The sequence below is a fragment of the Xenopus laevis genome, chromosome 4L (assembly GCF_017654675.1).
Source record: "Xenopus laevis strain J_2021 chromosome 4L, Xenopus_laevis_v10.1, whole genome shotgun sequence".
Classification (NCBI taxonomy): Eukaryota; Metazoa; Chordata; class Amphibia; order Anura; family Pipidae; genus Xenopus; species Xenopus laevis.
In genome coordinates this window covers 112,131,946-112,157,995 of record NC_054377.1, presented here as the reverse complement: position 1 = coordinate 112,157,995, position 26,050 = coordinate 112,131,946, and the positions used below count along the sequence as shown (strand labels likewise).

General features: G+C 39.8%; 1 protein-coding gene across 5 annotated transcripts; it reads right to left on the bottom strand.

The window, feature by feature from the left end:
• Positions 1-5,255: 5,255 nt before the first annotated feature.
• serhl.L lies at positions 5,256-25,658 on the bottom strand. Of its 5 annotated transcripts, none has more exons than XM_041590649.1 (13): positions 25,166-25,656; positions 19,519-19,583; positions 17,933-18,082; positions 17,455-17,568; positions 16,655-16,696; positions 13,593-13,612; positions 12,467-12,541; positions 11,715-11,815; positions 9,895-9,974; positions 8,971-9,005; positions 8,387-8,463; positions 7,338-7,428; positions 5,260-5,648 (listed from the first exon to the last, which is right to left on the bottom strand). In XM_041590649.1, exons 1-13 carry the CDS (start codon positions 25,390-25,392, stop codon positions 5,529-5,531), a joined length of 1,197 nt encoding a protein of 398 aa, XP_041446583.1. In that variant the 5' UTR covers positions 25,393-25,656; the 3' UTR covers positions 5,260-5,528. The 5 variants fall into 5 exon arrangements, with proteins under 5 accessions (XP_041446584.1, XP_041446585.1, XP_041446583.1 ...); XM_018258745.2 differs by lacking the exon at positions 25,166-25,656 and adding an exon at positions 21,375-21,404 and having other exon boundaries at positions 5,264-5,648; XM_041590652.1 differs by lacking the exon at positions 25,166-25,656 and adding an exon at positions 19,689-21,327 and having other exon boundaries at positions 5,264-5,648.
• Between the last annotated feature and the right edge of the window lie 392 nt (positions 25,659-26,050).

Sequence of the window (26,050 nt, the reverse complement as noted above, 5' to 3'; positions counted from 1 at the left end):
TGTGGGAGCATCCAGAGAATTATACAAATTGTCTGTGGTGTAAATATACCTATGCACCCAACAAAATGCCAGAGATGCAGTTCACAAAATCCACCTTGACATAAAATGCACAGTGTTTCAATTTAGTAATATTGTATTTTTTTTTTAATTTTCTATATATTCCTATAGTTACATATTGTTAACTCCAAAGGATTTAGCAAGGTTTACATACAGATTAAGCCTCTCTCTCTCTTTTTCATCTATTATTTCCCTTCTTTCATGCTGCATAGAAAGCACTGCAAGTCTCTGTCTGTGGGAAGTTTATTAAATACATTTCTATTCAGTAGTCTGGGAAAGCAAGAAACGAGTTCTGGGCATGACCTCAGTATGCCAAGAGAGTGGACAGATACTGAAGAGCTGTAAAAGTTTTTCATTTTGCTATATACAGTCCTGTGAGCTTCCACCCACACCTTTTAACATCAGTGACCACCACTGTCTTATATAACACATATCTATTTTATACCATTCAGAATGCACTGTGAATTCTTGTAGACCCCTCTTTGAATATAACCCAGATGAAAGCCATTTACTTACTTAAAAAAAAAGTAATATCCAGAATATGTTAAAGTGACACTGACCATATAACCAACTTATTATTCCATGTAGTGCACCAGAAGCTCACTGGGGTAGTGGGAAATAATGAGTTTCACTAGATTCTCTTAGGTTTTAAGCACACAGGCAGATTTGGGGAGATTTAGTCGCCTGGCGACTAATCGCCTCCTCTGCGGGGCGACAATGTCCCCGAACTGCTTCCCCCCGCCTGCCGCCTGATATAATGACAAAACGCCAGCGGCAATGTACTCGGGTGCTTTGATTTCCGAAGTCGCCTCATGAGGAAAGACTTCAGAAATCAAACGCCGTGAGTGTATTGGCGCTGGCGTTTTGTCATTATAGCAGGTGCCAGGCAACTAAATCCCCCCGAATCTGCCCGTGTGCTTAAACCCTTATGGAGCTATAGTCCCAGAAACATCATTTTCCACTGGTGGAGAAACAGATAATTCAGTCCCATATTAAAGCATTGGCAAAAGTCGTAATTCAGCTGTCTGAGCACACAGGGAGGATTTTTGTTAAAAATGCACTGCAACCAAAAATCTGTCCCATACATGGGCTGACTTAAGCGATACTTACTGATGGGCCCACAAGCTCCATGGTTAAGTACAAAGTCATTTTTCACTTGACATGGACAAAGCCCAGACTATTTTGAAAATAATATTCATAGCACTCTTACATTATTAAAATGATAGAAAAAGTTCAGTTCATCCACATAGCTGGAAATCAGGGCTAATGATTGAGTTGTTTAAAAGCATGTTCTACTTTCACATAACAGCGATAAATTGTAGACAGATCCGCACACACTCAATTAGATGCAGTTGGGGAAAATGCCCCTTTTATTATGCCACCAGTAGTTCAACGTTTCGGGGAGGGGGGGAACCAAACCCTCCCTCAGGATACAATTCACAGTGCACACACCAATTTAACCCCATCAAGCCCCACCTCCATTTCCCAGCAAGCAATCTAGGAAACATTACACCACACTCCAATTTGTCCAATTAAGAAGTGACAATATCCTAGGTCACTAGAGGACTCCCCAAAAGTCAGTTGGTACAGGCCAGGAGGATCACCTCATTGGATGAATTATATAGACATCAAGCGGAGGAGTTGGTACAGCAATTTAAGGAGAGGGGTTATAGTAGGAATGAATTACAGGGTCTAAAAGGTGAATTGTTGGGCATGGAGAGAAAGGAGCTCTTGGAAACCAAAAAGAAAGGTCTGAAGAATAGACAACATAATTTGGTTTGTGTGACCACTTATGGTCCACACTCCACCTTTATTAAAAAAAAACGATACTGCAACATTGGCCTATCCTACAAAAGGATAAAACCTTTGGTAAACTATTTGACAACAAACCCCTCTTTAGCTTTAAAAAGGAAAATTAGAGCAATTGGGATCACTAGAACAGACTTCAGAAAAAGGGTAGAGAAACCAATATTTAATACAAAGGGTACTTTTCTCTGCCACCACTGTGGGCATTGTAATGGGGTAATTAAAGGGGAAGTATGCCAACATCTCACCCTAGGACATTGAATTAAAACAGTTTGCGACCTGTAATACAGAAGGCATGATATATTTACTTAAATGCCTGTGTGGTCTCTGTTATATTGGGTAGACCTCCAGGGCATTTAAAACCCAAATGAATGAACATAAAAGTACAATAAGAAATGTTAAACCTGAAGCTAAAGGGGAGGATATCACTATAATCAAAAAAAAGAGAAAGAGAAATATAAAAAAAGAAACATTACTAGCAAAGCATTTTTATGAAACTAACCCAGGGGCCTCAATGAGAATTTTAGCCTTACATGTTTCTTGTGAAAGTCAGTTTTTAATCTCTAATTCTTACAAATTTTTCAGTCTCTGCCCTTTTTTACAGATGAGAAATATCAAGTGAATACATAGAATACTAAGCGGTACTAGTAATCCCGGGCAGTGAGTGATTATTCCAATGTATATTACAAATATTTTGTGAATTTGATGAAAAACAATGTTATATCCAATTTTTCACAACTTGTGGTTTTATAAAAGTTGTTTGCACTGTGGAATGCTTAGAGACACTAGGATATTGTCAATTCTTAACGGTACAAATTGGATTGTGATGTAATGTTTCCTAGATTGCATGCTGGGAAATGGAGGTGGCGCTTGATGGGGTTAAATTGGTGTGTGCACTGTGAATTGTATCCTGATGAAGGGAGGGGTTCCCCCCCGGGAGGGTTCCCCCCCAAAAAAAACGTTCTCCCCCCCCAAAAAACGTTGAAGTACTGGTGGCATAATAAAAGAGGAATTTTCCCTGACTGCATCTAATTGAGTGTGTGCGGATCTTTCTACAATTTAGCGCTGTTGCTAGGGGACCCGGCCGGGTCTACGGATGACCAGCACCACCATTGCAGTTAAAGTAAAGTACAGGTGTGCGGCAGAATCATTACATTTTCTACTTTCACATAAAACACAAGGGATATGCTAACTGTCATTTATGGGAGATCTTATACATGGAATGTATAATGCAGATATATTTTGTTCCCCTCACAAAAAACAGTAGCTGCACTTTTACTGTAGTTTCAAAGTAATACAACAGTAGATGAAGTTGTGAAAAAACATGCATTCAACTATCAACACATTAGTGTGTAAGTAAAAGTAGCCAACCTGATCTGTTAGCTAGCTGATCTAGAGGAAGGTGAATTGAATTGATAGTGGTTCCAAAATATAGGTGTCAATACAAAACAGCGCAGAAGTTCTGCTGCAAAAGCGCCTTTATTTAACACGACATGTTTCGAGCACCAAAGCTCTTTATCAAGTGTACACTTGATAAAGAGCTTTGGTGCTCGAAACATGTCGTGTTAACACCTATATTTTGGAACCACTATTGATGGCTTTGGATGGAAGCAAGGTGCTGCGATACCAGAATTAAACCACAGAGAAAAAAGTACCAGTTTATCGCATTTATTAATTGAATTGATACAATAGTTGCTAATATTCCTCATATACTGCTAAGAAATGTTAACTAATTGTATCAACTAAGTATAGCAAATTGTAACAGTTCAGATGCTCCTGGATCTCTGAGCTGCCAGACTGAGACACCAGAGACATAAACATTTAACTTCAATTTTGGGAAAACAGTAAAAAGTAAAAGATGAAAAGCAATTGAAAAAAAGTCTTTGTTTATGGTGAACAATCTGAAAATAACTCAACTGAAAAGAAGTTTTTGGAAAGTGAACAACCCCTTTAAGGAAACAGTCACCAATATCCAATCACAATGGTTCCATTGCACTATTCATGTAGGTTGTTGGCTGAAACTCACACAGGTGTGGAAGTGAGATCTGGCCACAATGGTCCCATATCGGCTGCATTACACCTTCACACTTTTTCAGTTCCAGCTAACACCTACATGAATAGATAAATTAAACTACCATTGACCACTGATGGCATTTATTATTTGTGCAATGTAATTAAACAATCCCCACATACCAGATAAGCAGATGGAGGATTTAGCAGCTGCTTTATCTCTTGGACCTGATCCCCAGCACCCCTCCTCCAGACAAGCTGAAATAGACACATTGGTCGATCAGAGGATTCTTTTTTTTCTTTGAAATGTTCTTTAATTTTTTTAGGCAAACAGTTTATGCCTATACCACACACAGACATACCTTCATACTCTACAGAGTCTTCCCCACATCCAATACCAGGAGAACTAGCATGGTTACAGTCATTGAAAAAACTCATCTTGTTGGTAGAATTAGAACATGTGATAAGAAATAAACCTAATGGTAAATGCCCAATGGGATTTCAATCCCTCATCTCTCAATAGCATGTGTTAAGGAAGGACACAAATGGTTTCTCATTTTACTGGAAACTTAAGTTAACCTCATCCCTGAAAAAAGAAAGACCCATCTTTACCTGGCAGTTATATACTGGTTTCCATAATTAACAATGAAATAAACTCATGGTTAAAGTGTTATTAAACTCCTATAAATCCCTATAATTCCTTATTACATTGGCTTTTCACTACAAAGAGGCTTCCGAAGCATCAAAATACAAGCTGCCAATCAAATTGTTACTAGAATGTAATAATTACACTTACTGATGCTGAAAAGGCTTTTAACAGAGTAAGATTTTTTTTTGTTTGAATGTCTTAGACATACATTATATGTATGCACCCCAATAAAATATATTTTTTTATCAGAATTTATACAAATTAAATATAGAATGTTGCAAGGCAGTCCCCTTTCCCCGGTTATCTCTGTCATCATGGAAGAACCTTTTTATCTATAGATCATTATCCCAAAATCAATGGAATTAGGTCTGGCTCCACACATTATAAGATCAACACATGGAGGTGCATTTATTAAATGTTGACTTTTAGTGGTTTTAGAGCTTAAACTCTATTTCTCTAAAAAAATGAATGTCATGAAAGTTATTAAAAGATCTATTATAAAATGTACAAACGGTAAAGAAAACTGAACGATACACTAAAAAAAATACCAATATCTCTAACATATCTAAAAAAAAAATTGTTTTTCGTTCAATTGCTAGCAAATAAAATCTGAAAATCTCAAAGTCTGAAAGGTTAAAAAAAAAAGTCCTATAGGATCAGTACAGCTATCAATTGACTTCTATAGGACCTTGGCTGCTTTTACTTGGCGATGGTTTGTATTAGAGTTTTTTCATGATTTTTACATTTAGTAATTCTCAAATTTTTAGCATTTTAGAGAAATAAAAAACCACTATTTTTTTGTGAAAAAATAGAAACCTGAATTTTAGTAAATCAGCCCCTAACTGTTTACCATAGGAATATGCAATAGTCTGTGTAGTTCAGACAAGCAGCTAGTGGCCAGAATGTGTCCAGGGATATGGGCAAATAGTATTAATAGGAGTGCAATGCCAATGGTCAGATGACTCAGAACTGTGAAAGCTGTATGTGAATATGTTGATATGAAACTTCAAAGCTTTGAGTGGTAATGTGGTTTCTTCTGTAGGAAGCTACTGATAATCCCAGACACATTTTCCGCATTGTTCAAGTGCACAAAATGGTTTCCATTCACATTGGCAAGCTGGAAGCACTGTAGGAAACAAACAGGCATTCTGAAATACGACCTCGACAAGTGATAGCTTCTAATATTAATTCAGTTATAGCAGTCTAGTTACTGAATATTCAGTTTTTTAAAGGGACTATTTGCAAAAGCTATATATATGGCATCCCTTATCCAGAAACATGATATCCAAAATGCAGATCTCCCCATATGCCATGGCCCTACGGCCACAATCACACGTATGGGCAGATTTACTTATGGTCGAATATCGAGGGTTAATTAACCCTGGATATTCGACTGCCCAATGTAAATCCTTCGACTTCGAATATCGAAGTCGAAGGATTTACCGCAAATAGTTCGATCGAACGATTTTAATCGATCGTTAGAACGATTTTTCTTCGACCCAAAAATTGTTACAAAGCCTATGGGGACCTTCCCCATAGGCTAACATTGCACCTCAGCAGGTTTTAGGTGGCGAAGTAGGGGGTCGAAGTTTTTTTTAAAGAGAAAGTACTTTGACTATCGAATGGTCGAATAGTCGAACGATTTTTAGTTTTAACCGTTCAATTCGAAGTTGAAGTCGTAGTAGCCAAATCGATGGTCGAAGTAGCCAAAAAAAACATTCGAAATTCAAAGTTTTTTTTATTCTATTCCTTCACTAGAACAAAGTAAATGGCCCCCTAGTGTATCCTGCACTTCTGCCTGCCTCTGTTTTTTAATCAGAAGACGATCCACTCTAATCAGCAGCTCATTATAGCCGCACTGAAAGTCACAGTTTGGCCTGGTACACAGAGCAGAGATCAGCCTGAAAAACATAAAATCAGGCATTTTCCGGCTGATCTCCTCTCCACATAGCTGCACTCAGACCAAAGTCAGTGCACCTACTGGGAACCACTGATTAAAGTGAATCCACTTCTCTCCACCTGATAACAAAACGGATTATATTTGCATGTAAAAATTAGCAAAGTTCTGGCCGGAAGAATCTTCCATTTTTGTAATGTCACGGTCTAAAGTCATAATGTGATGTTAAAGTACAGTTCAGTTTAAAAATAAAAACTAGACAAATAGATAGTCTGTGCAAAATAGAAAATGTAGTTATAAATATAACATATAAGTGAGCGGATGTCTAACATTACTTCCTGTTTCAGCTCTCTAACTCGGAGTTAATCAGCGACCGTAAGGGGGACCACATGGGACATAAATGTTCAGTGAGTTTGCAATTGATTCTTAGCATGCAGGTCAGATTAAAAAACAAACAGTTATGACCCATGTGGCCCTCTCTCAAGTCACTGATTGGTTACTGCCTGGTAACCAATCAGTGGAAACCAAAAGAGCTGCAAAACAGGAAGTAGTGTTCTGTTAGACATCCAGTCACTCCAGCCTTTATATACATTTTTGCCTAACTAACTATATTGAAAACATTTTTAATTTTCTATGTTTACTCAGTTTTTATTTTTATACTGAACAATTCCTTTAAGGTCTCCTGCACACGGGTGCACTCCCCAGCGGTGGATCTCTCCTGTGTTCCACCAGCATTCAACACTTGCATGAGTCTGAATGAGTACAAGCAAATCTCATGAAGTGGGTTGCTATTCAATTCATGTGAACAATCTCTGTAAAATGCTGTGAATGGACAGAGGCACATGAGGAGATTTGCCCACAGAACAAAGAATGTTAAAGCTTTATAAAGACATTTGTATTAAAAGCACAGATTGCTACCTTAATGTTTTCTTGCCATCCTCTTAGTAATACTTTTCCATCTTCTGGATCAAACATTTTCCCTTTCTTAGCCATTAATCCATTACTGGCTCTAAAAACAGCAGAAACAGGTAGAGTCATGCTATTGTAACCGCCAGCACTATATACTGTACAGGGGTAGAATATAAGTAATATGTTTTAGGGATCAAAAATCAGAATAATTTGGGGCTGATTTACTAACACAAGGGCCTAATTTCACCATTGCATTTAACCATAGAAACCAATCAAATCTTTATTAATGTGTAGTAGACCAGTTCAGTTTAATTACTAATTGGCTGCTAGGGGTAATTGCACTGGTGTTTCTTATAGGCATGCACCGAATCCAGGATTTGGCCTTTTTCAGCAGGATTCGGATTCGGCCAAATCCTTCTGCCCAGCAAAACCAAATCCAAACTAGCATATTAGCATATGCATATTAGCATAAATTAGGGTTACTTTTTGTCACAAAACAAGGAAGTAAAAAATGTTTTCCTCTTCCCACATTGGATTCGGCCCGAATCTTTCGTGAAGGAGTCGAGGGTTCGGCCAAACCCAAAATAGTGGATTCGGTGCATCCCTAGTTTCTTATATTGGTACACGTGAAACTGTTATAGTGCCCCTACAGCCCGATGGTAAAAAAAAGCTAAATAAAAAGAGCTGCATTAAATATGTGTTCTGCTTATTCCTTTAGTGGGGATCAGGTGCTTCCTTAGCAGGCCCAGACTGGCAATCTGTGGGTTCTGGCAAATGCCAGAGGGCCTGCTATAAGATGCCATAGAAAGTTAGTATTTAACTACTGGTGTGGGCTGATTGGGCCTCTGTGTGCCTGAGATGCCAGGGCCTATTTTAATTCTCAGTCCACACCTGTACCTTAGACTGTAGGAACCAGAACCAGAACCAGAACCCCCTTCTGCCCCTTGCCTTTATTTCCAATCTCTGCCTGGCTCTGCTCTAAAGAAGTAGAATCTATTTATCGTTCACTGGAAAGACAGGAGATTATCTGACATAGTGACTTCCATCCGCCTACTCACATGATGGCTAGGACATTGGCTTGTATAGTCTTCATCATGTGGCAGCAGTACTCCAAGGTCAGTGGTGGCATAGACATCTGGGGGAAGTGAATTCCACAATAATATTTAGGATATTATTAGCAATAAAATGATTAGAAAACTAGTGGGTAAAGAACAACAAAAATACATTATGTTTGTTACAGAGACATTTAGCTCAACCATACATATATTATATTTTATACAACTGGGTTTTCCCGTATAACGGATCTTTCCATAATTTGGATCTTTATATCTTAAGTCTACTAGAAAGTCTTGTAAACATTAAATAAACCCAACAGGCTGGTTTTGTTTCCAATAAGGATTAATTATATCTTAGTTTGGATCAAGTACACGGTACTGTTTTATTATTACAGAGAAAAAGAAAATCATTTTTAAAGAATTGTATTATTTGGATATAATGGAATCTATGGGTGACGGCCTTTCCTTAATTTGGAGCTTTTTGCATAACGGATCACATACCTGTACATGTAAATATAATTAAGAACCCCAAACAGTTGCAGAACCCACTTCCTCTATAATTTCAATTGTGTGAAAAAAACACATACCAAAGAGATTCTGGGATCATGCGTGAAGGTCAATCCTGGGGTGGACAGAAGAAACTGAATAGCAGGTTATCTGAAAAATTTAATTTTTAACAAAAAATACTGCAAAGCCAAGATGTGAGTATAAGCTTGCATGCAACATGAAGATCAGCTCTAATGGCTAAGGCCTATGGCATGTGTATATTTTCTCTGCCAGCAAAGAAAAAGCTGAGTTCCTCTCTGCATTGCCTGTCATTCTGGTATGATATGTATGTATATGTTTATGTATTTATTTTTTTCATTGCTGATCTTTATTTTTTATTTAGGACTGTCTCCTGGATCAAGCATTTGGGCATGTTCCACTTAGATAAAAAAAGTTGAACTTGATAGACGTGTTTCTTTTTCAACCTAAGGTATTATGTTACTGTGTTATGGAGGGAGTGGTTGGGACAGGGCTTTGAGTCACATAGTTAATAAATTATATATATTCTTTTGGGTTACTGTGTTTGTTTTAAAGAATCAGTTCAGTGTAACAATAAAAGCTTGGTAAACAGACTGTGTAAAATAAAGCTAAAAATGGCTATAAAGGCTGGAATCAGTGAATGTCTACCATAACAACAACCATCTTCCTGCTTTTCAGCTCTCTAACCGAGTCAGTGACTTTAAGGGGTGGCACATGGGACAAAAATGTTCAGTGGGTTTGCTTTAATCCTTATCATGTATGGTAGCATGGTAACCAATAAGAGAGCTGCAAAGCAGAAAATAGTGTTCTGGCTATTATGTTACACATGCAGTCACTCCAGCCTTTATACATTACATTTTTGGCTAACTAACTATATTGAAAACATATTTTATTTTGCACAGCCTATCTATTTACCCAGATTTTATTTTTACACTGAAAAATTCCTTTAAGCTAACATACATTATCTCCAACATAGGCTTACTTACCATCTGGTATTTCTTTAGTTCCACGTTGGAGGAGAATTTTGCCTGATTCTGCTGTCAAAGCCTTGTTGGCTTTTAATAACCTAGTGAACATAGAGTAATAGTAGGATAGTTTTAATTTCAGTTGTGTCAATAGGTTAAGTGTCCTGGGGTGACAAAAGGAGAGTACAAAGAATAGAATGGGACTGTATAAAAAGTGAAGAGTAGAGGGGTGCTCTCTGAAAAACTGGATAAAGAAAAAAACTAGCAGCAAGAAAATGGCATAAGAAGAAGAAGGTGGATTTTTTAGAAAAACAAAATAACGAAGCAAAGGAGAGTAGCTGAGGGTGCAAAGTAGAAGGTTCAGAATTAAAGAAAATGTAATGTGCAGCTAGGGAGATAAGAAAGGAAAGAAGATAAAAGCCCAAAAATAAGGGGAAAGAAGGATGATTGCATATTATAAAAAGTGAAAAGTAGAAGCGGACAGAAAGGACAACGTGGGACTCTGGTGTTTTTTCCTCTGGTCTACTATAATTTTTCTGAGTTTTTATTTATATAGCAGCAACATATTCTGCAGCACTTTGCACAGATTGTACATCAGTCCCTAACAGTGCTGAACAAAATACCCTGCTATAGACAATACTGGGGGGGCACATTTACTAAGCTCGAGTGAAGGATTCGAAGTTAAAAAACTTCGAATTTCGAAGGTTTTTTTGGGGTACTTCGACCATCGAATAGGCTACTTCGACCATCGAATAGGCTACTTCGACCATCGAATAGGCTACTTCGACCTTCGAATCGAACGATTCGAACTATAAATCGTTCGACTATTCGATAGTCGAAGTACTGTCTCTTTAAAAAAAACTTCGACTACCTGCTTCGGCACTTTAAACCTACCGAGCACCAATGTTAGCCTATGGGGACCTTCCCCATAAACTTTCTAAGCTTTTTTTGATCAACGGAAAATCCTTCGATCGATGGATTAAAATCCTTCGAATCGTTCGATCAAAGTATTTGCGGTAAATCCTTCGACTTTAATATTCGAAGTCGAAGGATTTTACTTCGATGGTCGAATATCGAGGGTTATTTAACCATCGATATTCGACCCTTAGTAAATGTGCCCCTGGGAGTTGTCTCCACTAAAACACTTAAATCTTAAAATTTGCTTTCTTCTTCTGGCTCTTTCCAGCTTTTAAACTGGGGTCACTGACCCCACCTAAATAACAAATGCTCTATAAGGCTTCAGATATATTGTTATTGCTAGTGATGTGCGGGCCAGTCACTGCTGGGCCAGGTTATAGTCAGGTAATGGCCCAGTTTACTTGACCCGCACATCACTAGTTATTGCTACTACTATTACTCTGCTATTACTCTTCTTTCCATTCAGACCCTCTCCTATTCATATTCCAGTCTCTTCTTCAAATCAATGCATGGTTGCTAGGGTAATGAGGACCTTAGCAACCACATTGCTGAAATTGCATACTGGAGAGCTTTTGAACAAAAAGCTAAATAACTTAAAAACCACAAAAGAAAAATCAAAAACAATTGCAACTTGTCTCAAAATATCACCCTCTACATGCCTCTAAAAGTTAATCAAGTGTGAACAACCCCTTTAATAACCCCTCAAAGTAAAGGAATAAAGCTAAGCAACCAGTTCCTGCAGCTTGCAAGCAAATATAAATCAGTGTCTGCACTACGAGAATTAAAACGATAGGGCAGAAACTGAATAAGAGAAATAAAAAAGCAATTATAACAACCCTAAACACATCCATTACTATTATTTTCATGTTAACTTCCCTATGCTCCCATAGGGAGTGCTTTTAGAGCTTCAGAATACTACCAACCTCTGCAGAGCATCATCAGGAGTATATGTCTTTTTGGCTTGGGTGACATCTGTGTAGACATAGTTGAGAACGCTGTATTTGAAATGTTTAATAAATATGTGCTGTAGATAAAGCAGATTGGATACACGTAGTAAGTAATTACATATAGAAAGATTACACTACATTTATATATAATTTTAGTATCAAAGGTATTTTTAGAAAGTGTGTTTGGGGCTGTGTTAAAAATACACATTTTAGAATGCTAGGCAAATTCAACAATGGAAGGTTCAAAGAGTTCCATGCTGTAACTAGCAAACTGCAAAGTGTTTTTATTAGCAGTGTAAAATATAACACACACTGTGGTGCTTTCTTTTGTTGCCCTGTCTGTGACCAAATTAAAAGAAATTTTTCACTTTTACAAACAAAAGTGCCGCAGTTTATGTTATATGATATGATTTATTACCCCTGGCAAGCATTCAAACTGCTTGAGCACCCCTCCAGCAAGGATATTTTAAGGTGGTTGATGCTCTCCATACTATTATAAGATTTTATTAGCAGGTAAGCACACTACATGGCATACGTGGCAAAGCCCCTTATGAAGTATGGGAAACCACTCAGGTAGGTATTGTATGATACAGGCCAGTAAATGTTAATAAGACAGGCCAAGGTATCATACAAAAACCTTTCTGCCAGTACTAAAATCAGATGTTTTCTTTTACAATCACTTTAAACTAATAATGAAAATTTAGACCAGAGTGAACAGTTGTCCTTACCGGAATCTGAGGGTAGAATCCATAGGTATCCAGAAGAATGACATTTTCTATTATTTCTGGGTATGTGCTGGCAAGCTACAAATAATTTGTTATGGAAAATATAATTAGGCACTGGTGGATGATGATTTGCTCTATGTTGTTAATTTTATGGCAACACCTACAGCCATGTTCAGAACATGAAATAAATTGTGGCATTTGCAAATGTTTGGACACCCTTGCATTTATCCACTAGTGTTATTTTTAAAAAGTTTCAGTATTTATGTTTTTTGTTAGGCCTGAATTCAGAGTCTATTCAATTCTCTGACCCTTGCAACCTCACAGAGCATTTCACTTACTTTCAGCAGCCATGGACTCTTATATAAGGCCAAGAATGTTAAAATGAAACTCTAGAACTATAGAAGAACTATATACTATAGGAGAAGCAGACCCTGTGACTGTATGTGTGTGTGGTGGGTCCTGGTCTGTGCCTTAGCAGGCACAGACCCCCTATGCACGTAAAATCACCGGTCAACCACAAATACTTGCACAATTTTTGTTTTTGGGGCTTGGTCTGCTTAGTTATGCCACTGCTCATACTATATTGTGCCAACAGCAAGATGTGCAGAGAATAGAAATGGCCAGACATAACATTTACAAACAATGTAAAAATTCTTAGTTCCCTACATTTGTGTTCAATTGTAGGCTGGCACAAACCTGACTTCACTACAAAATATGATGCAAATTAAAAGTAATTTATTAAACAAAAAAGAACATCTCGAAGGGTAGCCTTACGCGTTTCGTGCCTTGTGGGCATAGGCCTTAGTTCCCTATTAGGTCAGCCTAGCTGCTGATTGGTTCCTATCCTACAGTGCTGCCTCCTCTCCTGCACAGCCAGATAATTCAAGCAGGACACATGGGCAGGTTAGTTTTCAATGAATCAGCCCCAAACACATTTTTTTTAAGCACATTCCTACCATAGTTAGACGAATATAATGCACTGGTAGATTCTTGTTTTTACACAATATGGCTCTTTTAATGTATATCAGAAAGTGAATTTTTTTGAATAGTACAAAATGTAATTTCATTATTTGGGTAGAGTTTGTCTATAAAATCTGCTGAATAATAAAATGTTATTTCTTTTACTTACTAAAGTCCCCACCAGACCACCTGAAACAGAGAACAGAACAGCAAAATGAGCAGTAGTGATACTGCAAGATAGCAATGAGAGAAAAACAATCAAGCCTTCCTTCAACCCAACAATAAATCGCATACATTTATATATATATATATATATATATATATATATATATATATATATATATATATATATATATATATATATATATATAAAAATATAGAAAGGTCTGCACGCGCAGGTCTTCTGCAGAAAACAACTAGGTAATTTTATTAGTGGAGACTGACATCACATGTTTCGATACTCAAGAAGATCCTCTCAGTTTGGCCAAATATCTATTGGGAGGGCAGAAAAGGTAGATAAGATAGGCAGATAATGTATTGGCTCAATCTAAAGGGGCCAAAAACAGGTTGCATCTGCCTTTTTTTTCCTTATTTGGCCAAACATGCAGATCTGGGTCTGATATAGCCACCCATATGCTGGGACAAATCATGCAAATCCGATCATTGGTTCTAGGGCCAACAATAAGATCATACAGTGGGGCCTATGGTGACCCGTCAGATGAGAACCTGATTAATGCATCATTAATGTGCTTCTTCGCCGATTGGTTTTTAAAAGCTGCTCTATTTATATCTGTCCGATTTTCTGTGGGTCCCATACATAAGCCAATACACAATCCAATAAGTCTGGAAGGAGTGAGTCAGCAGCTCTGTGTATGGCCACTCTAATCTGTGCACAAATGTTATTGAAACTTTGTTGCATACAGTTCCATGAGACATGAATCTTAGCCAAAAAAATAAGAGTAACCCACAGTAAATGAAAATGCTGCATGTGTTTTGTTATTATGGTTTAGGCAAGGGCGCATAAACCAGGGCCGGACTGGGAGTAAAAAGCAGCCCTGGCAAAAAAATCAAAGCAGCCCACATGTAAACACGTGATGGTCTTGTACTCATCCGCTCATATATTGGAGTAAAACCGCACAAAACTATGTGCATTTCTCACTTCAGTGTAATTAAGGTAAATATGGTAAAGCGTATTCAGCCTTGTGCCTTTATATGGTCACAGAACCTAATAATTCTAATATCCTTATTTACAGTAGGGGGTACATTATCCCTTATAATACATGAGTGATACTCAGAGTTCCCTGTATAACTCAGTCTGCAGCCTTGTGCCTTTATATGGTCACAGAACAACCCCTCAGTGACTTCTAATATCCTTATCATTTACAATAGGGGGTACATTATCCCTTATAATACATGAGTGATACTCAGCGTTCCCTGTATAACTCAGCCTGCAGCCTTGTGTCTTTATATGGTCACAGAACAACCCCTCAGTGACTTCTAATATCCTTTTCATTTACAGTAGGGGGTACATTATCCCTTATCAGTGTCGGACTGGCCCGGCGGGACACCGGGAAAATACCCGGTGGGCCCCGACCCTAGTGGGCCCCCGCCGGGCCAGACCCCCTCCCCCAAACAGTTTTTTTAATAAAAAAATAACAATATTTTTTTTTCGGCGCAGCGCCGCCTGCGCATGCGCGCCTAGCGCCGTTTGCGCATGCGTGCCGAGCGGCGCTTCACTTCAAGTAGGTAGCGGGGGCCCTGCACAGGAGTCCCGGTGGGCCCCGGGTCCCCCAGTCCGCCCCTGTCCCTTATAATACATGAGTGATACTCAGAGTTCCCTGTATAACTCAGCCTGCAGCCTTGTGCCTTTATATGGTCACAGAACAACCCCTCAGTGACTTCTAATATCCTTATCATTTACAGCAGGGGGTACATTATCCCTTATAATACATGAGTGATACTCAGAGTTCCCTGTATAATAAGTTTTCTCTTGGGAGAACTAAGACTCACAGCTTAAAGGGCAATTCACCTTCATTAGCAAAACTGTAATAACACATAAAAATGTGTTCAAACTGGACATGGTAATTAGGGGCCACAAAATTGGGCAAGGTGCCCATTGCTTCAAGTCTTTTTTTTCTCCTTCCCTTGTCTATAGAGTGCAAGCCCTTCAGGGCAGAACTCTGGTGTTCAATGGTAAGGGCCAAAGGCAACGTGATATTCCATTAATTGTAAGCTCTTTTGCCCAGGCTTGCCTTTTGAAACACTGATGATAATATCAGCTTTGAAAACAATCTCAATGACTAAGCTTATTAGGGAGAGCAAGTCAGTAGGAACCAGGGCACTTTGTTTATAGCAAAGGCATTATAACGGAGTGTCAGCTCTTGAAGCAAAGCACTACAGGCCTATTTCTTTACTTTGAATTCCCAGATGCTGCCAGACATGATATTCTGAAACATGATTGAAGTTGTAGCCCAAACAGGGTGCTAGATTCAAACCATTTGAGTCTCCTTCACTATTAACACCGACATCTGACCTCCGTTCAGTAATGGTTGGACTACATCTCCCAGCATACTCCAGTGGCACATGCACACACACACGACCCAGGCTGCTTCTCTGTATAACATGAGTCTAACTCAAACCCCCATACACCCCTCCTGCCCGACCCTCTTCACCCACACCGCAAACTACCCCCCATTCACGCACACTTTGCCCTCACCATGGTCCTGGTTGAACCCGAAGTAAAGCAAGCCGTTCCCGTGGGGGTTTGAGGGCAGCAGGATCATGGCTGCGGCCTCCCGGTACTGGGATTTCCTCTGTCAGCCCCCCCATCCCCCATGCCCGGTGACGCTCCTGCAGACTCAGCTCCAGTTTTACACTGTTGGAGGTGGGAGGGGGCTGCAAGCATGAGTGTGGCGACGTCCGTCCTGCCATGCCAGAAAGTGCGGGAGGAACTGGGAGACAGAGCCGACAGCAGAGAGATGAAAGGCTAACACTAAGCAGACGGTGGGTCACGGGTTAGTTTTAAGATTAACTAATTAGATGGCCACGCCGTTCTGTTCAGGCTGAGGACAGGTACTCACGCTGGGGGCTTTGATTTATTACTTGTAAGTGAAGCACTGCAGCGCAGGTTATCAGACAGCGGGCAGCCCACTGAAACACATGGCAGAGCGGCCCCTCGGGCAATTGCCCGATTCAACAGATTATCAGTCCGGGCCTGGCATAAACACTTACCAAGGCTGTGTCCCAGCACCGTCACCTTTTCTCCTCCTAAAGCTAAGAAAATACATAGACATATTATGTTATCCTGGTGATTTATTCTTATTCGGGATGCACCGAATCCAGGATTCGGTTCAGGATTCGGCCGTTTTCAGCAGGATTCGGCCGAATCCTTCTGCCTGGCCGAAACGAATCCGCATATGCAAATTAGGGGTGGGAAGGGAAATTGTGTGACTTTTTGGTCACAAAACAAGGAAGTATATAATGTTTTCCCCTTCCAACCCTTAATTTGCATATGCAAATTAGGGTTTGGATTTGGTTCGGTATTCGGCCGAATCTTTCGCAAAGGATTCTGGGGTTCGGCCGAATCCAGAACAGTGGATTCGGTGCATCCCTAATTCTTATAAAAGCCAATAAAAACCATTAAAACTAAATAAACACAGGAATTAAGATACAGATAAACAAAGTAGAATCTGGTGGGATAAATAGTACGAAAAACTTTCTGGATAATGGATCTTTCTATAATTTGGATTGTCATACCTTAAGTCTACTAGAAAACCATGTAAATATGACATAAACCCAATTACACAGTTTTGCTTCCAATTAGGATTAATTATATCTTAGTTTGGATCATGTACAAGGTACTTTTTTGAAATCTTTTTTAAAAATTTTGATTATTTGGATAAAATGGAGTCTATGGGAGACAGCCTTTCGTTAATTCTGAACTTTCTGGATGACGGGTTTCCGGATAACGGTTCCATACCTGTACTAGTTTAAAGTTTCTCTTAAAAAAGAAAAGAAAAAAATCTACTTACCCATCAAAGCCTTGTAAGCATCTATGACAAAGTCAATAAAGTCATATTTAGTCCATAGAGGCTTGTGGGAAGATAATCCATGTCCAGTGAAGTCCAGTGCCACATAATGATAACCTTGAGTGATAACCGTGAGGTATTAATACAAAGGAACCATAAGATGCACATGTAGAGAACAACACATCTCATGGCCTATATATATATCTATATATATACACAAAGGTATTACATATGCACCCAAAATTGTGTTGGGTAGTTCCTGTCCTGTATATTCTAAATAACTCCTGATTCTAAACTGGGTGCACAAACCCACTTTGTCTTATGACATGTGACAGCTACATTTTAAAACTTCAGGACCCCAAATGTTCTTCAGTTAGCGCCAATTGCTGCCATTTTTCCATGAAAAAATGCATCAGGAAAAGCACCCTTGTTTTCCCCACAACTAAAACATTTATAAGGTAGTTTCCAATCCCCTCCTCACCTTGTGGAAGCAATGGGATGAGCTTATCAAAGGAACTGGCATTGTCCAACCAGCCATGCAGGCAGAGAACAAGCTTTCCCTCCCGCGGGCCCCAAGATTTCGCTGCCAGGTATCCCCAGGGGACATTGATCCTCAGTTCAGAGCTGTGAGCTAACAAGAAGAAAGTATCATGGCTGACTAGGAAAAGAAAGGGCACTAAAGAAAGGCTTCTCATCTTGAAAAAACCTACTATGTCAATCAAGGATGTCCAATCTATCACCTCAATCAGTGGGATTGGAAAGTTGTAGTTTAACAACAGCTTGGAGGCTGAAGGTGGATATCCTTTTGATAAATAATAATTATAGTGAGTACGTGTTGCACAATGGAATTAATATCTTCCACAATGACTTTTCTAGGCCCTACCACTATGGGGCCAGCATTCTCCTTCTGCCGTGTTCTAGAACCAGCTCTGGAAATGATAGATTCTTACATAAGCCTAAAGGCATAAAGAGAATATAAAGACTATCCACAGTATGATTAAAAAAAACAGTATAGTAAGATATGAAGCACAGTCCGTTTTGCAATTAAATGACAAATCATTCAACTGCCAGCAGCATTGATTAGTCTACATCTCACTCATACGTGCAGCACCAGAGCAAAAATGGCTGCTAGCAGTAATACAAATGGCTGCTGGCAGTAACAGAGGCAGCTGCTGGCAGTACTCAGTCTTTGACCTCATGACTTTTTATGGGCGTGGGATTTATCTTACATTTTACCTTACATTTAACTAGGGATGCACCAAATCCAGGATTCAGTTCGGGATTCGGCCTTTTTCAGCAGGATTCGGATCCGGCCAAATCCTTCTGCCCAGCCGAACCGGATCCTAATTTGCTTATGCAAATTAGGATTCGGTTCGGTATACAGCCGAATCCTTTGCGAAGGATGGTGAAGGGATGTTATCAGTTAGAATCAGGCTTTCACGTGACCCAGCCTGATACTGCATGGTTAAATCCCCCTGCATCTAGGGGAAAGATATATGCACTCTATTTATCAGTATGCTATACAACATGATTCAGTAGGCAGTGTACACAAAGGGGCAGATTTATCAAGGGTCGAATTTCGAATTACAAAAAACTTCAAAATTTGGCAATCCTGCGATCGAATAAAAATCAAATCAACTATTTTAGCGTACGATCGAAGGATTTTTATTCGATGTGTAAAGACTTAGAAAAATGTTGTAGAAGGTCCCCATAGGCTAACATAGCACTTCGGCAGGTTCAATTTGGCGAAGTATTGAAGTCAAAGGTTTTTTTAAAGAGACAGTACTTCGATTATCAAATGGTCGAATATTCAAGCGATTTTTACTTCGAATCGAAGTCGTAGTAAATCCGAAGTCGTAGTATCCTATACGATGGTCGAAGTATCCAAAAAATTACTTCGAATTTCGAATTTTTTTACTTCGACCCTTAGTAAATCTGCCCCATAGGATTAACTTCAACACTACTGCTGTTGTAGAATTGCTGCTTGCACTGCAGTAGCCTGGGATGTGCCCAGTCAGGAAGTCAGTAAGACGGAGAAACAATCAGGTATTTCAGGTCATTACATACCAGAGCCTTCAATTTGTGGTGACATTTGCTCTCCTCGATCCAGGGCAGGATATTCAAATATTATTCTTTAGGACAAAAGACACAAAAGTTAAAAGAGAATTCTACTACTGTATATACCCCTGAATTAGTTTAACAAAGCATATAATAATTGCAAAGGAATCCTGACATACTATAGTCTCGCTTCCATTATAAGTCCCTACCCACTGCCAGAGAACCAATCAGAGGGACAGTATCATTATGGACTATATGAGAAGGGATGGGCTTCCCAGTCAGCAGGCTGTTCCATCATATGAATGGGAGGGACTGTAAATGTCTGCATTGTTCTAACTATTAAACAGGCTTGTACTAAGTTCATTCACCTATTATCAGAAAAAGCTAGCTGTTCATGGGTTAAAGTGCATTCTGCATGAAAGATTCTCACTCGATAAACTTTTTGGCTTTAAAGGGTAAATAAACCTTTTGGCAAATCACACACTTTGCAGACCAACCAAGCTGGCAGAAAAGTATGTAGTGTTATAAAGCAAATGTGGTGCTTCTAACAAAAATATGCACATGACTTATTTATGTGTGGGATGAGACCACAAGGGTTTGCTGCTTGGGGCTCTTCAGCTTTTTTAATGGCTGTAGTCCAACAACAATTAATAAGCTACAGGTTAAATATTGTGGCTTCCCCATACAACAAATACATTCTAAGAAATTATCCTCAGACATTCCAGTAACACCACTGCAGGAAATGTACTCTCCATTGCAATACTCCCAGTTATGCCAGTAATACTATTGTAGAAAAAAAAGACTCTGAGTATTACATTAACCCCAGGTATGCCAGTAATACCATTGTAGAAAAAAAGATGCTGAGCACTGCATTAACCCCAGATATGCCAGTAATACCATTGTAGAAAAAAAGACGCTGAGCATTGCATTAACCCCAAGTATGTCAGTAATACCAAAGTAAAAAAGGACTCTGAGAACTGCATTAACCCCAAGTATGCCAGTAATACCATTGTAGAAAAAAAACACTGACCATTGCATTAATCCTGGGTATGCCTAAAATACCATTGTAGAAAAAAGACTCTGAGCATTGCATTAACTCCAGTTATGCCAGTAAAATCATTGTAGAAAAAATGACTCTGAGCATTGCATTAACCCCAGTTATGCCAGTAATATCATTGTAGAAAAAAATGACTCTGAGCATTGCCTTAACCCCAGGAATGCCAGTAATAACTTTGTAGAAAAAAAAAATCGAAGCATTGCATTAACCCCATGTATGCCAGTAATACTGTACTATCAGTATCTTGGTGTATATAAATACTGCAGAAAGGTTTTCAGTCTGGAGGTTACTTCATTCTTATTTTGATACCCCAAACAGCTGCACTGTAACTTCAAAGCATAGCTTATCTTCTCTCAAAGATTGGTACAAAATAGTTTGTCTCCTTGGTTAGAACCCAAGTGTACTTTAAATGGTTAAACATGACGGAATAAAATCTTTTGGCAATTACTTGTTTCTGCCACAAAAAGAAGAGAGCAGCCTGGAAACGGTTAGTCCTGCTCTATGTGTTTGTACTGCCTTGTCCCACATTCCTTGGTCATGATTCAGACAGGCTCCTTGCCACTTTGCTTTGGCCATATCTGTTGGACAAAAAGCTGTTTTGGTCCAGCCAATGAAAAACAAAAGTGTGTGTGTGTGGATTGAGAACAGTTTCTTATTTGACTCTGATCGGTTGACACTGCAATCGACTTGAATTGCTTCCATGCAATATACACGAGTGCCTAACTATAGCATATTAAGTGGCATGTTAAAAAATCTTACCCAACTGGAATATAGATATCAGCAAATATTGCCGTTTTACATTTCTTACCTTGAGCACCATTTTTTGATGGTCTGTGTGCTGCCTCGGAGATCATCTGACCAGAAATACTACAGCTCTAATTGTAACAGGAAGAAGTGTGGAAGCAAAAGACAGAATTTTGTCAGGTAACTGCGATGGGTATATTAGGGATTTCTGTGTTATGTTATAAAAGTTTGGTTTGGAAGCCAGAGTTCCCCTTTAAAATGGCAATTTTCTATTTAGGATTACCCAATGGCACATACTACTAAAAAATTATATTATCATGAAAATGGTTTCTTTATATGAAGGAGGATTTTACATATGAGCTGTTTTATGCAATATACTTTTATAGAGAACAACTGTTCAGGTGGTATTGCTTTCCTTTAAGCCATTCTTTTCAAAATCTGAATGAGTAGCATCCAGAACAGTGGTCTAATTGAGCTGTTTGTGGACAATAATTCAATCCTGGGATGGAATCTATTGGTTCACTCAAGATGTGTCTAACTTTGTTATGACAGCAGAAGGGGCAATATGATTTTACAATGTAAAATGTTCCAGTGTATTTGCCAAAAGGGGTCAACAACGGTAGATCTGGCTGGGAGTGCAACAGCATCAGGGCCTGCACCAAAAGGGCCCAGCAAGAGAGCTTTAGGGATTTCTGTAGCAGAAATGGATGGGTGAATGTGTTGTGCATATCAAGCATAGAAAGATACAAACAAGCATTTTCCTTATACTGTAAATGTACCACTGGGGACAATATCTCATTGAAGCCCATGCTTAATATCTATAAGACTCTTGGGCTTATTTACAAAAAATGGAGCTAGGGGCAATAAATATTTTAATTTGTTATATTTTAATTCGTTTTTTGTATTGTGGTAAAAAGTTTGGATGTTTTTCATAAAGGAAATTACTGTCACTAGGTGGCGCATCTTGCTCTTCACAAGAATATTTTTAGGAACAGAATCAAGTAATAGGTTACATGACCAGTAAGAAAGGTTTGAAGGCAAATACTTTAAGTAGTGACAACAAAACTTCTTCAAATATCCTAATATAAAGATGGTATATAAATAAAGGTCCACTCAGTTGAATAAAATGTTGCGAGCAGATCTTTGCCCAATTTAGCAACCCAAGTGCTGGGCCAAATAGGGCTGACCCAGTAACTTGGTCCCTGCAAAAAGCCACTCCAGGTAACTTTAAAAGATGAACTTCCAGTTATTAGAACGGAAATCGTGCTCTCTGCACTATTGGTGTGGCTCCCCAGACCGCCTCTAGGGCTAAAAAGGTAAGCATTGGGGGGCAGCATCACGGAAGCCACCTTAGTGCGGTCTTATGTCCCAGAATCACCCCTGGGTCAACTACGAGATCATAACAGGGACTTTATAGACCCATCACTACAGGACTGCCTCATTTACCCATCCCAGTGGAATTTTCATACCTGTCCCAAAGAATCTAGCAGATAACTGGGAAGTTTGCTGTTTTGGCCCCATACATAGCCCAATAAGCAGCTGACACATGACATAAGACTTATCATTCCTTTATAACCCTGTAGAAAGGCTATGGCTCCTCTATGGCATGCACCCGGGCCCGGCCATGTCTAGTTACGCCACTGAGTAATTAAAATAAAGTGCATAATTATAAACCAGTGTTTTGGGTTATGAAGCAGACTCCCAGATTAAATCTGGGTCACAAGATTGTCCTTAGACTGAGGCAGTAGGTTTCATGCTTCTTGGGTCAATGTATATTTAACATTTAGATCATGTCACATATTAAATAGAAAAAAAATGTTTCATTGGTTTTTGGTGTATAGTATGAGACAAAAGTGGCGTCCCGCTCCTCCCTTCCAGCTGCAGTTTGTGTCTCAAGTTTACAGGTATGGCTGGGTTTATCTGCAATTTAATTAACTACCTTCACCTCCTGCCACAAAATGCTTTGAAGAACCAAGAAGTATCAAAATGAATGGCTACAGTCTATTTCTGTCTGTTTAGTGTAAGATATAGCAAACAACATAGTTCTCAATTTAAAAAATAAAAAAGCCCTTTTAAATTAACTCGTGGGAATATACTGATATTTTAAGTTAAGATCCAGAACCACAAGATCACTTTTGGGGCCCTGTGTGTCTGAGAAAATATCAAAGGAATTCCGATTTGCATGGTTGTTCCAGTGCCAGTATCAGGCCAGTCTGCTTGGAAATGACCAAATTGGCACAGTTCAAAGCTGTTTTTGTATAATGAATGTAATGCAAATAGACTTGCCAATACAGGTATGGGACCTTAATTCTACTAGAAAATTGTGTAAATAAACCTAATAGGCTGTTTTTACTTCCAATAAGGATTAAGAATTTGAATAGAGTACAAGGTACTGTTTTATTATTACAGAGAAAAAGGCACTAACTTTTTAAAATTTGGATTATTTGTATAAGATTGAGTTTATGGGAGACAGACTTCTGTAATCTTTCTGGATAATAGATCCCATCTCTGTACATATATCAATAGTTTAGTTATATGCATATGTAATCAGGGTCAAACTGGTCTGGTGGGACACTATAAAAACCCTATGCTTGTGGGCCCTGGAGACACAGGCCGGCTCCCTGCTAGCAATCTAATAATAATGCTTGTGAAAGTGAAAGAGAGCTGGAAGTAAATGGAACATGAAGCGGCTGATGTGGTGTATGTGCCATTTGGGGGTGGAGGAGGTGTGCCGGCAGTTGGAGGACTTTGTGACTGGGGTGGGGGCCCCAAGATTGCAGCGCTGTGGGCCCCGGCCAGTAATTGCTACTGAAAGCAGTATGAGTCTGGCTGCTTCTATTCTCTGCACTTGTGATTCTGACCATGTACCAGAGGTAAGAGACGTGAGAAGTACAAATACACTCTCTACACAAGAGGATAAAGTATTTCCATGCCTCATGGCTAATTTGACATTACATACTAGTTTATTCCTGCACAGCCCCCCGCACATACCAACTGACATCCCCCCTCACTCACACAGAGTGGCCCCTCATCTCCCCCCATATTATTCTCTCCCCCCTTCCCTATAATGTAGTACGTGCCCCACCCCCGTTCTTCTTACAATCCCCGCTCCTCCTCACTGTTTATTCCTCTCTTCCCGAAATCTTCATCTCCACATTCCTTTCAAATCCCACCCTTTGTCCTCCAGTCCCAGGCCACCCCCCTAATTCCAACACTTCAACCCACTTTCTCCACGAACAGTCATGTCGTGTCCCGTTGCCTTCTCCCTTATCTATGGCTCTGAATTAAGCCTGTGAATCCCCGGCAGCTCATGGAGAGATACAATTCCCACCACAGCCGACATCTGCCCGGGAACAGCAATTCCAAAGCCTCAGAGCCCTGCTCCTGTCAATCATTACCATACTATACACAAGGGGCGTGGCCTGGAGATCCGAAGGCCAAACATCCAGCAGCAAATCAGCAGAGCGCAACTGAGTATCCAAAGTAGTTTCCGACCTACCAGCGCAGCGCTGAGCTTCGTGGGCGTGTCCTTTCTGTTGGCCGCACTGAGCATCTTGTACCCGGGGATTAAGTTAAATACAGTACCTCGGAGAGTCCCGGAGACGTTTCGGCTGGTAGACTAGGCCCTTACTTGCCGGCTCCCTTCCCCTGTAACAACTGCACCGGTGCCGAGCGGCTTTGATCCGCCAGCAAAGCGTGTGAGCGCGAGTGGACCTTGCATGGGGGGAGTGCTGCACCCCCGCACGGGGATTCAAGTAAGTCCCATGAAGTTTGAGGGTGGGATGAAGTTTTGGGGAAGGCGCCAGTGTTCCCCCCTCGCCCCAATTTCGCCGATTCCCAGAAAACAACACTTGCCTCTCCAAGGATCTTGCAGGTTGGCCGCTCCTTCTTCCCGGGATCCAGCGTTTGTGCGATGTGCCTCCTCCAGGATTCCTGTTCGTAGTGCTGGGTGAGTTGTTGGTATCGCCCGCCGCAGCTCTAGTGCAGGAGGGAAGGGGCTCAGTCAGTAGGGGGCAGTCACCTTCCCGAGACACATTCCAGGGATCAAGAGCTTCAGGTATCAATAAATAGATGATTGGCATTCCTACTGCTGAAAAACTACAACTTCCAGGGTGTAAGGGAAGCAGTGCTTGCTGGGAGTTGTAGTTCTACAACAGCTGGGTGGTCAGTGTTATCGCTGAAGTGAAAAATGTATCCCTGATGTATTGGAATGTGACATTGTTCCACTGACATTCCCTGTGTTTGTTATCTGATCTCCATGTGGCACATGATGCCCAGCGCATACATATATTCCATGATGCAATGCAAGAACTCTCCAACAGCCTCCTCTACACTAATCGTTAGTCTCATTTAGCTGCTCTTCTAACTAGTCCAGAACAATAAGCCGAGATACCAGAAATATTTGCTTTTTATTTAGCTTGTGCCCTGCGTGTTTGCCTTTAGAGGTTTTCATTCTGGTTGTTTCTTAAAGCTGGCCATAGATGTAAAGATTTTTAAAAGATCCAATCGTTATCGTGAGACCACGATTATCTCGAAATAATCGCTTAAATGTACGATGTGTCCATCAACTAAAAAGACCATTTCAGGCGATATTGCCAGCAAAACTGAAGGGGAGATGCCTGCTTGGCCCTGTAGACATGGATAGATTGCACTGGGACCGATAAAGATTGTTAAACCTGGCCGATCAATTTTCTGACAGATGTCGGCCGAAAAATCGTAAGATGTACGATCGTTCGAAGA

Coding starts and splice junctions, on each gene's coding strand:
- serhl.L (XM_041590649.1), bottom strand. CDS start 25,392: ATGCCAATCATCTATTTATTGATACCTGAAGCTCTTGATCCCTGGAAT. Junction 11,816..12,466: donor GATTCTACCCTCAGATTCCG/GTAAGGACAACT, acceptor CTTTATCTACAG/CACATATTTATTAAACATTT. Junction 9,975..11,714: donor CCTGATGATGCTCTGCAGAG/GTTGGTAGTATT, acceptor TATGTTCACTAG/GTTATTAAAAGCCAACAAGG.